Genomic DNA, 14,685 nt, shown 5'->3' with positions numbered 1-14,685 from the left:
CTAAAATGGATTCAAACATTTGTTATCATCAATCTACACACAATACCTCATAATGAGAAAGTGAAAACAAGTTTTAAGACATTTCTGCAAATGTTTAAAGAATATATATAACAAACATTTTTTATTTACATACAGTTGAAGTCGGATGTTTACATACACCTTAGCCAATTACATTTAAACTCAGTTTTTCACAATTCCTGACATTTAATCCTAGTAAAAATTCCCTGTCTTAGGTCAGTCAGGATCACCACTTACATTTAAGAATGTGAAATGTCAGAATAATAGTAGAGAGAAGATTTATTTCAGCTTTTATTAATTTCATCACATTCCCAGTGGGTCAGAAGTTTACATGCGCTCAATTAGTATTTGGTAGTATTGCCTTTAAATTGATCAACTTGGGTCAAACATTTTGGGTAGCCTTCCACAAGCTTCTCACAATAAGTTGGGTGAATTTTGGTCCATTCCTCCTGATAGAGCTTGTGTAAGTAACTGAGTCAGGTTTGTAGGCCTCCTTGCTCGCACACGCTTTTTCAGTTCTGCCCAAAAATGTTCTATAGGATTGCGGTCAGGGATTTGTGATGGTCACTCCAATCCCTTGACTTTGTTGTCTTTTTTGTTGCCCTTTTGCCACAACTTTGGAAGTTTGCTTGGGGTCATTGTCCATTTGGAAGACCCATTTGCAACCAAGCTTTAACTTCCTGACTGATGTCTTGAGATGTTGCTTCAATATATCCACATAATTTTCCTCTTTATGATGCCATCTATTTTGTGAAGTGCACCAGTCCCTCCTGCAGCAATGCACCCCCACAACATGATGCTGCCACCCCCGTGCTTCATGGTTGGGATGGTGTTCTTCAGCTTGCAAGCATCCCCCTTTTTCCTCCAAACATTATGGCCAAACAGTTCTATTTTTGTTTCATCAGACCAGATGACATTTCTCCAAAAAGTACGATCTTTGTCCCCATGTGCAAACCGTAGTTTGGCTTTTTTATGGAGGTTTTGGAGCAGTGGCTTCTTCCTTGCTGAGCGGCCTTTTATGTTATGTCGATATAGGACTCATTTTACTGTGGATATAGATACTTTTGTAACTGTTTCCTCCAGCATCTTTGCAAGGTCCGTTGCTGTTGTTCTGGGATTGATTTGCACTTTTCATACCAAAGTAAGTTAATTTCTAGGAGACAGAATGCGTCTCCTTCCTGAGCGGTATGACGGCTGCGTGGTCCCATAGTGTTTATACTTGCGTACTATTGTTTGTACAGATGAATGTGGTACCTTCAGGCATTTGGAAATTGCTCCCAAAAATGAACCAGACTTGTGGAGGTCTACAATTTATTTTCTGAGGTCTTGGCTGATTTCTTTTGATTTTCTTGTGATTTTTCAAGCAAAGAGGCACTGAGTTTGAAGGTAGGCCTTGAAATACATCCATAGGTACACCTCCAATTGACTCAAATTATGTCAATTAGCCTATCAGAAGCTTCTAAAGCCATTACATTTTCTGGAATTTTCCAAGCTGTTTAAAGGCACAGTCAACTTAATGTATGTACATTTCTGGCCCACTGGAATTGTGAAACAGTGAAATAATCTGTCTGTAAACAATTGTTGGAAAAATTACTTGCGTCATGCACAAAGTAGATGTCCTAACCAACTTGCCAAAACTATAGTTTGTTATCAAGAAATGTGTGGAGTGGTTGAAAAACAAGTTTTAATGACTCCAACCTAAATGTAAGTAAACTTCCCACTTCAACTGGAAGTATTCAGATCCATTGATATGAGACCCAAAATTGAGCTCCGGTGCATCCGGTATCCTTTGATCATCCTTGAGATGTTTCTACAACTTGATTGGAGCCCACCTGTGGTAAATTCAATTGACTGGACATTATTTGGAAAAGCACACACCTGTCTATGTAAGGTCCCACAGTTGACAGTGCATGTCAGAGCAAAAACCAAGCCATGAGGTCAAAGCAATTGTTCTTAGTTCCCCTGAGACAGGATTGTGTCAAGGCACAGATCTGGGGAAGGGTACCAAAAAAATTCTGCAGCATTGAAGGTCCCCAAGAAGACAATGGCCTCCATCATTCTTAAAGGGAGGAAGTTTGGAACCACCAAGACTCTTCCTAGAGCTGGCCGCCCGGCCAAACTGAGCAATGTGGGGAGATGTGCTTAGGTCAGGGAGGTGACCAAGAACCCAATAGTCACTCTGACAGAGCTCTATAGTTCTTCTTTGGAGATGGGAGAACCTTCCAGAAGGACAACCATCTCTGCAGCAGGCCTTTATTGTAGAGTGGCCAGACGTAAGCCACTCCTCAGTAAAAGGCACATGACAGCCCATTTGGAGTTTGCCAAAAGGCACATAAAGACTCTCAGACCATGAGAAACAAGATTCTCTGGTCTGATGAAACCAAGATTGAACTCTTTGGCCTGAATGCCAAGCGTCATATCTGGAGGAAACCTGGCACCATCCCTAGGGTGAAGCATGGTGGTGGCAGCATCATGCTGTGGGGATGTTTTTAGCAGCAGGGAGTGGGAGACTAGTTAGGATCGAGGGAAAGATGAACAGAGCAAAGTACAGAGAGATCCTTGATTAAAACCTGCTCCAGAGCGCTCAGGATCTCAGACTGGAGCGAAGGTTCACCTTCCAACAGGACAACGACCCTAAGCACACAGCCAAGACAATACAGGAGTGGCTTCTCGGAATGTCCTTGAGTGGCCCAGCCAGAGCCTGGACTTGAACCTGATCCAACATCTCTGGAGAGACCTGAAAATAGCTGGGCAGTGACGCTCCACATCCAACCTGACAGAGCTTGAGAGGATCTACAGAGAAACTTCCCAAATACAGGTGTGCCAAGCTTGTAGCATCATACCCAAGAAGACTCAAGGTTGTAATCGCTGCCAAAGGCGCTTCATCAAAGTACTGAGTAAAGGGTCTGAATACTTATGTAAATGTAATATATATATTTTTTAATACATTTGCAAAATGTCTCAACTGTTTTTTCTTCGTCATTATGAGGTATTGTATGTAGCTTGATGAGGGAAAAAACTATTAATCCATTTTAGAATAAGGCTGTAACGTAACAACAAACGTGGAAAATGTCAAAGGGTCTGAATATTTTACAAATACACTGTACATAGTGACTAATTCATATCTGCAGTACAAAGAGCCTCAACAACAATGTCATTAACTCAACAAACGTAATTATTGCCCAAACCTAACAGTATATTGACCCTGTAGTCTAGACTAGACAATGTATGGTATATACAGTGCCTTGCGAAAGTATTCGGCCCCCTTGAACTTTGCGACCTTTTGCCACATTTCAGGCTTCAAACATAAAGATATAAAACTGTATTTTTTTGTGAAGAATCAACAACAAGTGGGACACAATCATGAAGTGGAACGACATTTATTGGATATTTCAAACTTTTTTAACAAATCAAAAACTGAAAAATTGGGCGTGCAAAATTATTCAGCAACCTTAAGTTAATACTTTGTAGCGCCACCTTTTGCTGCGATTACAGCTGTAAGTCGCTTGGGGTATGTCTCTATCAGTTTTGCACATCGAGAGACTGACATTTTTTCCCATTCCTCCTTGCAAAACAGCTCGAGCTCAGTGAGGTTGGATGGAGAGCATTTGTGAACAGCAGTTTTCAGTTCTTTCCACAGATTCTCAATTGGATTCAGGTCTGGACTTTGACTTGGCCATTCTAACACCTGGATATGTTTATTTTTGAACCATTCCATTGTAGATTTTGCTTTATGTTTTGGATCATTGTCTTGTTGGAAGACAAATCTCCGTCCCAGTCTCAGGTCTTTTGCAGACTCCATCAGGTTTTCTTCCAGAATGGTCCTGTATTTGGCTCCATCCATCTTCCCATCAATTTTAACCATCTTCCCTGTCCCTGCTGAAGAAAAGCAGGCCCAACCCATGATGCTGCCACCACCATGTTTGACAGTGGGGATGGTGTGTTCAGCTGTGTTGCTTTTACGCCAAACATAACGTATTGCATTGTTGCCAAAAAGTTCAATTTTGGTTTCATCTGACCAGAGCACCTTCTTCCACATGTTTGGTGTGTCTCCCAGGTGGCTTGTGGCAAACTTTAAACTACACTTTTTATGGATATCTTTAAGAAATGGCTTTCTTGCCACTCTTTCATAAAGGCCAGATTTGTGCAATATACGACTGATTGTTGTCCTATGGACAGAGTCTCCCACCTCAGCTGTAGATCTCTGCAGTTCATCCAGAGTGATCATGGGCCTCTTGGCTGCATCTCTGATCAGTCTTCTCCTTGTATGAGCAGAAAGTTTAGAGGGACGGCCAGGTCTTGGTAGATTTGCAGTGGTCTGATACTCCTTCCATTTCAATATTATCGCTTGCACAGTGCTCCTTGGGATGTTTAAAGCTTGGGAAATCTTTTTGTATCCAAATCCGGCTTTAAACTTCTCCACAACAGTATCTCGGACCTGCCTGGTGTGTTCCTTGTTCTTCATGATGCTCTCTGCGCTTTTAACGGACCTCTGAGACTATCACAGTGCAGGTGCATTTATACGGAGACTTGATTACACACAGGTGGATTGTATTTATCATCATTAGTCATTTAGGTCAACATTGGATCATTCAGAGATCCTCACTGAACTTCTGGAGAGAGTTTGCTGCACTGAAAGTAAAGTGCTGAATAATTTTGCACGCCCAATTTTTCAGTTTTTGATTTGTTAAAAAAGTTTGAAATATCCAATAAATGTCGTTCCACTTCATGATTGTGTCCCACTTGTTGTTGATTCTTCACAAAAAATACAGTTTTATATCTTTATATTTGAAGCCTGAAATGTGGCAAAAGGTCGCAAAGTTCAACGGGGCCAAATACTTTCGCAAGGCACTGTACACAGCAGAAAAGGGGTCAAATCCTCACCTGTAGAACGCACAGGAAGATTCTGAACCTTGACACCAAAACTTTTTCGAGGCTCATCCTTGTCAACGGCAGATAAAGCCAGAGCTGAAGGTGCAGGGACGGCAGCAGACTGAACTGAACGTGCTGGGGAGTCATCACTCGAACTACTGCTGGAATCACTGCTGTCAGAGAGGAACAGAGGCTTAATGGAAAATAGCATACATAATGTCACAGAACCTCACATAGACATAAGAAGAGGAATAAATCTCTGTAAAGAACTCTAATTCAGAAATTGTGTACTTTTGTCTGAACAATTACAAAAGATTTTGATATAGCTCACAGATCTGATGTATATCGTAAACATCATCAATCCATTATACACTCAACAATCAGGTTTGTTTAAACAACCTTCTGTATGAGGTTGGAAATAATGAAGGTTAAACTAACATGAAGATATGGAATAGCATTATTTGTCTTGCAGTGGCACTGTCATCGGCCCAATTCATCAACATGAAATGAAATCTGTTTTGATACAGGTTTTTTTTCTATTCATATGTTGAAGCAGAATATTCTGCATAACCATTCACAGGTTAATATACAAATTATCCCACGAGTGCAGTAAGGCTTGAAATATTGGCCACCATTGTTCCAATTTCTCAAAATGTTCAGCAGGTCGTGCCCATATGGATTTGAATGAAATCACCTTGACTGACATCCAAGGTTGGGAGAGAACTACTACAATAGGGGAAATAGAGAGCAATTTGGACAGAAGACTGCTTGTGCTGTTAAATCAGTGTTTGAAATTCACAGCTCAACTGAGGGACCTTACCTAATGTGTGGGGTACAGAGATGAGTTAGTCATTCAAAAATCATGTTATTATTGCACACAGAAAGTCCATCCAACTTAATATGTGACTTGTTCAGCACATTTTTACTCCTGAACTTGTTTAGGCTTGCCATAGCAAAGGGGTTGAATACTTACTGACTCAAGACATTTCAGCTTTTAATTTTTTATTAATTTGAATAAAATTCAAAAAACAACTCCACTTTGACATTATGGGGTATCGTGTGTAGGGCAATGACAAAACAAAATCGGGCTAGAACACAAAAGTCTAGGAGTGTGAATACTTTCTGAATTTCCCCTTAATAGTACACCCCAATATTCCTTTCTCTATTTTCCAGCCTTCTCCCTGTCAATTGTTTCCTGCTGCTCCTCCTCCTTCTCTTAAACACTCCCGGAAGTGCTGCTAATGGAGCCTGGCCTGTGGGAGTGGGCAGGGAGCCAGCAGTGGCCAGAAATGTCCAGTTCCAACTGGATCTCACGGAGGGGGGGAGCTATCACCCATACACAGAGGTAGGCAGTGAGAAAATGCACCAGCCATCTCAAAACATTCTCTGTAGCATTTCTCCCTGAAACCACATGTGCAGCTGAGTGCACACCCTGGTTTTCCAGAAATCCTGCTTATTCCCTCCTGTTTCCGGGAATCATCCAACCGGGATATAGCAAAAATCAGGGAATTTATTGAACGTTTTCAGAATTTTGTAAACCTAGTCCTGTCTAAATGTGTTGTGTGATATGTATTTTAATATTTATTTATTTAAAAAAAAAAAGAATTACACACAAGAACATTTGATTAATAAAATATTTAAATCCGTCATCTTGCTCAAATATAGTCCGGAGAATGAAGGGATGATGACCCACTCTCCGAGAGGAAGGGAATCTACTTTGATTGGTCATCAACTCATGGCTCACACACTTCATTCAGGATAAGTAGAGTTAACCTCGAGTTAGCCTGCCCCGAAGCAGGTTAGTTCTGAAGGATTTGTTGCCATAGAAATTTATCTGGCTAAAAGGTGAGCCACTTTCGTGTCAGCAGTTATAACGAGTTGACCAAAGTTACCTCACTAACTCCTCGAGTGGCGCAGCGGTCTAAGGCACTGCATGTTAGTGCAAGAGGCATCACTATAGTCCCTGGTTCGGAATCCAGGCTGTATCACATCCGGCCATGATTTGGAGTCCCATAGGGCGGTGCACAACTGGCCCAGCGTTGTCCGAGTTTGGCTGGGGTAGGCCATCATTGTAAAAAAGAATTTGTTCTTAACTGACTTGCCTTGTTAAATAAAGGTTAAATACAAAAATACAAAAAACAGATTCATAGTATCGGGCTCTGAGGCCAGATTCACAAGACACTACTTAAGAAAAAACCTAAGAAGTTTCTTATGGAAAAAAATAAGAAGTTCATATGATAGTTCGTAAGTGCATTCCTTAATGTTCTTAGGAATTCATAGTTTTCTTAGGAACTTCGTAAATATCTTTCCTAAGAACTTTGTAAATATCTTCTCATGTGGCATTGACATTAGTGACGTGCTTGAAATCAATAAATAAACCTGTGACAGGGATGATAGGATTTGGCCCATTATAATAAAGTGTTGATATTTCAATTTGATTACATTTATTTATCTGCTTTATGTCTCGAGAATATACATTTTTTAGGTGGCTCGCAAACCCTTCAAACACAAAAATAAACATTTTTCACAGTTATATCAAAAACAAAAATGGATAACCAAGAAAAGCACAACATTTCAGCAAACAAGAGCTTGAATTAATGGTGGAGGAAATAGCAGCCAGGAAAAGGTTGCTGTTGGGGAGACTCGATAACTGCGGAGTCACTGCAGAGACCAAAAAGAGAGGATGGGTGAGAGTGGCCGAGTCTGTCTCTCCCGTTGGGGGTATAGCAAGGGACAGTGATGTTGTAAAAAAAAAAAGTGGTCCGACATCAAGTCGGCTGCTAAGAAAGGAGCTGAGAGAAGCAGGGAGTTGAAGAAGACTGGGGGGGGGGGTTAATCGACCATTCATGTGGACCAGCTGGAATGAAGGTGTTGTCCATGAAAGGAGACACAGTGGTAGAGGGACTGCGTGACCGGTGAGTTAGCTAGTTAAGTTAGCCAAGTTCTTCTTTACAAATTGACAAGCTAACACTAGCTATTAAACACATCTAGAATATTGTAATATATTGTTAATTACTAGCTAGCTAGATAATGCGCGTCTAATTCGTTTTCCTGCTGTATTTAAATGTTCGGAAGCAGACTGTCTGTGGCAGTGGTGCAAGAAAACGTTCACGGTTACAAAAGCATCCAGTTGTCACAAGACAAGGTTTTAGCTGTCCTAAAGTTAAGTAGTTTTCCACGAAGAAATCTTAAAACATTATTTTCAAGAATCCCATTTCCTCTTAACTTTTTACTTAGGAGAAACACAGGAAAAAAATTAAGAACATTTCCGATAACTTTAATGAGGAATAGCAACTTTGCTTAAAACTTTTACATTATCGGTGTGTACCCCCCCTGGACGGTTGAGCTAACGTATGCTAATGTGATTAGCATGAGGTTGTAAGTAACAAAAACATTTCCCAGGACATAGACATTTTGTTAATCTAACTGCAGTGTCCAATTTACAGTAGCTATTACAGTGAAATAATACTATGCTATTGTTTGTGGAGAGTGCACAGTTAAGAACTTGAAAATCTATTAATAAACCAATTAAGCACATTTGGGCAACATTTTGAACAGAAATGCAATGCTTCATTGGATCAGTCTAAAACTTTGCACATACACTGTTGCCATCTAGTGGCCAAAATCTAAATAGCACCTAGATTCCTAAGTCATATTTTGGCCTTTCTCTTGCATTTCAAAGGTGATGAAATAAAAATGTAAAAAGATGCATGTTTTTTTTCTTTGTATTATCTTTTACCAAATCTAATGTGTTATATTCTCCTACATTAATTTCACATTTCCACAAACTTCAAAGTGTTTTCTTTCAAATGGTATCAAGAAGATGCATATCCTTGCTTTAGGTCCTGAGCTACAGGCAGTTAGATTTGGGTATGTCATTTTAGGTGAAAAGTATTTCATACGCTAGCCTATTAACCACATTATGACTGACTTGTTAGTCCTTGCTAGTTTGATTGTATTGACATACCAATCCTTAAAGTTACATTAGTCCGTTTATGTCCAAAATATTGAGTTATTGAAACTGAAACAGTGCATCACGAATGGAGGCAGCAAACAATGTACCAGGCTAGCTGTGATTTACAACCTGATAGCAATATGTTTTGGACTCCAATAAATGTATTGGTGAATTATATTAATCATGCATTGAACTGCATCAATCTATTCTGCCAACAATGCCTTAGTGTATGTCATTGGAATGTTAAATCAAATATAACCTATTTTTAAACCTCTTATAAAGTTGATTTTGAAGCATGAACTGGGAATTTGATATTTTTTATTAATTTTGTGATTGTTGGTTTGTTTTTTCTTTAATATTGCAAATAGATTGTAGCTTCCATCAATGTAATTGTCTGCATCATTCTCAACTCACCATATATTTTTTGGTAAATAAATATACATATTATTTTCCCTTAACCCTACCACCCCTATCCTAATTGGAGTAAACTAATGGACAAGAACACTTAGGCTTCTATTTCCAACTGATACATACTATATATATATATATATATATATATATATATATATATATATATATATATATATATATATATATATTTTACAATAGTTGTTTTTAATCCCATTCAGCTACCTTCAACCCCTCCCATCTATCGCTGAAGACCATTCAGTTCTATTTGCCATATATGTTTAACTGTGGTGTTTAACAAAAGTTCAACCTATATACATTTTACAGACAGTATATTTTACATTAGTTATCTTGTTGTTTTAAGTCCTACACTTCAGCTCCACTCAACCCCTCCCATCTATCTCTTAACACAATCCATTTTTTATTTCTATTTGCCATATATTGTTCAACTGTGCTGTGATGTTTCACAAAATTTCAGAACCTTTCTATTCTCATAGCTTCTACAGATTGTAAATGTAACCATTTTTTCTAAAAGTATTATTATAATATTGATCGATTGACTTTGACTTTCCAAAAGCAGTGATATTTGCAGAGTTAGCCCCAAGTAAATTTAGCAATTTCTCAGCCATTCCTGTACCTGCGACCAAAAACAAATGATCTAATGATTCTTTCTCTTCGTGGCAAAAACTGCAGAGCTGGGATGGTTGTATCCCCATATTTATTATACATATATATTATACATATACATATATATATATATATTATACATATACACATATATATATATATATATAAATAAAACATTCTATTCGTTGCAAGAATTTTGTAACAATTTAAATTGAGAAATTCTAAGTGTTGAATCCGGCGTCGTTTTGGTTATCAGTTCATAAACCATGTGCCATGGAATCGGTATATCAAAAATCTCTTCCCAACTATTTTTCAATCTATATGGCACAGCTGTTTTTTGTCCTTAAATGAAAATGGTATACTTTTTTATTCATCACAATTTTCTTTAACCAATTTTGGTCTTTAATGCAGGGCCGACAGACAAGTTCCTTACTTCTCCCCTTTCCACATGCCGGTAAGGCTGCAAATTAGTTGGTTGTAATTTTGGTTAGCAGACATTTGCATATATTTTGTGTGACATAACTCCAGCAGTCCTATTTATGATATAATTTGCAATGATTATACCTTTTCTTTTTTTCAGAAAATAATGTTTTTTTTATCAATTAGTATATGAGTCTAACCATAATATTTGTTTTATTATTTGTTTTGTCATTTCTGGTGGATTAAACTGGAATTGCAACAAACATATTATTATATTATTATATTATTATTAAAACTACACGGTAATGTAATATCTGTTTGTTTCATATCTGCAAGTAGTTAAAACACTGTCAATTCCAATTTCAGCAGCATCAGAAGATCTGAGCGCTCATTTCAGCGGCCCATTTACAGTGCATTCGGAAAGTATTCAAACCCCTTGACTTTTTCCAAATGTTGTTACTTTACAGCCTTATTCTAAAATGGATTAAAAAATAATACTTTTCACCCTCATCAATCTACACACAATACCCCATAATGACAAAGCAAAAACTGGTTTGACATTTTTGCAAATATATAAAAAATTAAAAACTGATATATCACATTTACATAGGTATTCAGACCCTTTACTCAGTACTTTGTTGAAGCACCTTTGGCAGTAATTACAGCCTCGAGTCTTCTTGGGTATGACGTTACAAGCTTGGCACACCTGTTCTTGGGGAGTTTCTCCCATTCTTCTCTGCAGATCATCTCAAGCTCTAACAGGTTCATATTTCCCTCAATCCTGACTAGTCTCCCAGTCCCTGCTGCTAAAAAACATCCCTCACAGCATGATGTTGCCACCAACATTCTTCACCGTAGGGATGGTGCCAGGTTCCCTCAAGACGTGACACTTGGCATTCTGGCAAAAGCGATCAATCTTGGTTTCATTTGACCAGATAATCTTGTTTCTCATGGCCTGTCCTTTAGGTGCCTTTTGGCAAACTCCAAGTGGGCTGTCACGTGCATTTTGCTGAGGAGAGGCTTCCGTCTGTCCACTCTACCATAAATACTTGATTGATGGAGTGCTGTAGAGATGGTTGTCAATCTGGAAGGTTCTCCCATCTCCACAGAGGAATTCAGGAGCTCTGTCAGAGTGACCATTGGGTTCTTGGTCACCTCCCTGACCAAAGTCCTGGTCCCCCGATTGCTCACTTTGACCGGGCAGTCAAACATCTTCTAATTAAGAATGATGGAAGCAAATGTGCTCTTGGGGAACATCAATGCTGCAGAAATGTTTTGGTACCCTTCCCCAGATCTTTGCTTCAACAAAATCCTGTCTCGGGGCTCAACGGACAATTGCTTCGACCTCATGGTTTGGTTTTTACTCTGACATGCATTGTCAACTGTGGGACCTTATATACAGTTGAAGTCGGATGTTTACATACACCTCAGCCAAATACATTTAAACTCAGTATTTCACAATTAATCCTAGTAAAAATTCCCTGTTTTAGGTCACCACTTTATTTTAAGAATGTAAAATGTCAGAATAATAGTAGAGAGAATGATTTATTTCAGCTTTTATTTCTTTCATCACATTCCCAATGGGTCAGAAGTTTACATACACTCAATTAGTATTCGGTAACATTGCCTTTAAATGGTTAAAATGGGGCAAACGTTTTGGGTAGCCTTCCACAAGCTTCCCACAATAAGTTGGGTGAATTTTGGCCCATTACTCCTGACAGAGCTGATGTAACTGAGTCCGCTTTTTAGGCCTCCTTACTCGCACACGCCTTTTCAGTTCTGCCCACAACTTTTCTATAGGATTGAGGTCAACGCTTTGTGATGGCCACTCCAATACCTTGACTTTGTTGTCCTTAAGCCATTTTGCCACAACTTTGGAAGTTTGCTTGGGATCATTGTCCATTTGGAAGACGCATTTGCAACCTAGCTTTAACTTCCTGACTGATGTCTTGAGACGTTGCTTCAATATATCCACATAATTTTCCCTCATCATGATGCCATCTATTTGTGCAGTGCACCAGTCCCTCCTACAGCAAAGCACCTCCACAACATGATGCTGCCACCCATGTGCTTCACGGTTGGGATGGTGTTCTTCGGCTTGCAAGCCTCCCCCTTTTTCCTCCAAACATAACGATGGTCATTATGGCCAAACAGTTCCATTTTTGTTTCATCAGACCAGAGGACATTTCTCCAAAAAGTACGATCTTTGTCCCCATGTGCAGTTGTAAACCGTAGTCTGGTTTTGGAGCAGTGCCTTCTTCCTTGCAGAGCGGCCTTTCAGGTTATGTTGATATAGGACTAGTTTTACTGTGGATATAGATACTTTTGTGCCTGTTTCCTCCAGCAGCTTCACAAGGTCCTTTGCTGTTATTCTGGGATTGATTTGCACTTTTCACAAAGTACGTTCATCGTTCATCTCTAGGAGACAGAACGTGTCTCCTTCCTGAGTGGTATGACGGCTGCGTGGTCCCATGGTGTTTATACTTGCGTACTATTGTTTGTACAGATGAACGTGGTACCTTCAGGAATTTGGAAATAGCTCCCAAGGATGAACCAGACTTGTGGAGGTCTACAAATGTGTTTCTGATGTCTTGGCTGATTTCTTTTGATTTTCCCATGATATCAAGCAAAGAGGCACTGAGTTTGAAGGTAGGCCTTGAAATACATCCACAGGTACACCTCCAATTGACTCAAATTATGTCAATTAGCCTATCAGAAGCTTCTAAAGCCATGACATCATTTTATGGAATTTTCCAAGCTGTTTAAAGGCACAGTCAACTTACTGTATGTAAACTTCTGACCCACTGGAATTGTGATACAGTGAATTATAAGTGAAATAATCTGTCTGTAAACAATTGGATAAATGTGTTGTGTCATGCGCAAAGTAGATTTCCTAACCATACTGGCCAAAACGTTAGTTTGTTAACAAGAAATTTGTGGAGTGGTTGAAAAACGAGTTTTAATGACTCAACCCTAAGTGTATGTAAACTTCCGACTTCAACTGTAGGTCCCACAGTTGTGTGCCTTTCCAAATTATGTCCATCCAATTGAATTTACCACAGGTGGACTCCAATCAAATTGTAGAAACATCTCAAGGATGACCAATGGAAACAGGATGCATCTGGCTCAATTTTGAGTCTCATAGCAAATGGTCTGAATACTGGGATAAAAAAATGTTTTAAACTGTTTTCGCTTCGTCATTATGGGGTATTGTGTGTAGATTGAAGAGGATTTAGAAAAATAAAATACATTTTAGAATAAGGCTGTAACGTAACACAACATGAAAAAGTTAAGTGGTCTGAATACTACCCGAATGCACTATACTTTCTGCTGTGACCTGTAATCCTGTCTCCAAGATGGTGTAGCAGTTCAGACGTCTTTGTCTTGTCATGTCCCGTGTATATATATATATCTTTTCTTTCTTCCTTTGTATATATATTTTTTATATTTCAACCTCAGTATCAACATACTCTCCTGCAACCCGCCTCACCAAATGTGGTATGGATCTGCTATTTTCTATACTTTTCTAACCGGGATCCCCAACAGAAGCTAAACAGTTAACTAGCTACTAGCTAATAGTCAGTTAGCCATGACTAACGGTCATCAGCTAACCTTAGCCTGGTCAACTCCTGCCAGTCTGCACAGCGTGTTTCAACCCAGAGCATGCCGGACTGCTCTTTCTCCACATATCGGGTTTCATACCGCAAGCTCTGAACCTTTTCACCTGGATCATCGCAGCTAGCTAGCTGCTATCTGAGTGGCTACCCCCTGGCTAACGTCTCTGTCTCGTAAGAAAGCACCAGTGAGCCTGGAACTAGCCTCGTGCTAGGCCCATCTCCTGGCTAGCTCAAGAGGTCCATCAGCCACTCCTTGGACAACAATACATATTTTGCCAATTTGCCTGAACCCCTTTTACTACCAACACGGAGCCCAGACGATTCCACCGAGACTGGTCTACCGACGTAATCCGCATGAAGGGTGTCAACAGGCTCCTCCATCGCAACGTCCCCTGAAGGCCCATCCGCTAGCCTGCTAGCTGTCTAGAACATATCGAACTGCTAGCTGAAGAGGACCATCAGCCAATTTCTTGGGCTACAATACCTATTTTGCTAATTGGCCTTGACCCTTTTACTGCTTACACAGAGCCCTGCCAATCCAACACGACTGGTCTGCCGATGTAACCGTCTGAGGGGGCTTCAACAAACTTCTTACATCGCGACGTCCACCCTTAGGCGCTTCTGCTAGCCCCGGCCCGCTAGCTGTCTGAATTGCCGTGATCACTAAGGTACACATGCCTCTCCCTAATGTCAATATGTCTTGTCCATTGCTGTTTTGTTTAGTGATTATTGTCTTTTTTCACTGTAGAGACTCCAGCCCTGCTCAAT

At 39.7% G+C, this 14,685-nt stretch overlaps 1 protein-coding gene across 6 annotated transcripts in view; it reads right to left on the bottom strand.

The window, feature by feature from the left end:
• The window catches only part of LOC110532368 (msx2-interacting protein), a 42,254-nt gene that overhangs the window by 12,808 nt on the left and 14,761 nt on the right, over positions 1–14,685 (bottom strand). For 4 of the 6 annotated variants that reach the window (XM_021616211.2, XM_021616213.2, XM_036988308.1 and 1 more), the window contains one exon: positions 4,903–5,063. In XM_021616211.2, the coding sequence (XP_021471886.2) occupies positions 4,903–5,063 (161 nt within the window). The remainder of the gene's footprint in view (positions 1–4,902; positions 5,064–14,685) is intronic. The other 2 variants (XM_021616212.2, XM_021616214.2) reach the window with 1 other exon arrangement.

Source organism: Oncorhynchus mykiss, chromosome 9, assembly GCF_013265735.2.
Source record: "Oncorhynchus mykiss isolate Arlee chromosome 9, USDA_OmykA_1.1, whole genome shotgun sequence".
In the NCBI taxonomy this organism is placed as follows: Eukaryota; Metazoa; Chordata; class Actinopteri; order Salmoniformes; family Salmonidae; genus Oncorhynchus; species Oncorhynchus mykiss.
The sequence above is the reverse complement of the archived record's forward strand: the minus strand, read 5'-3'. Positions and strand labels throughout refer to the sequence as shown.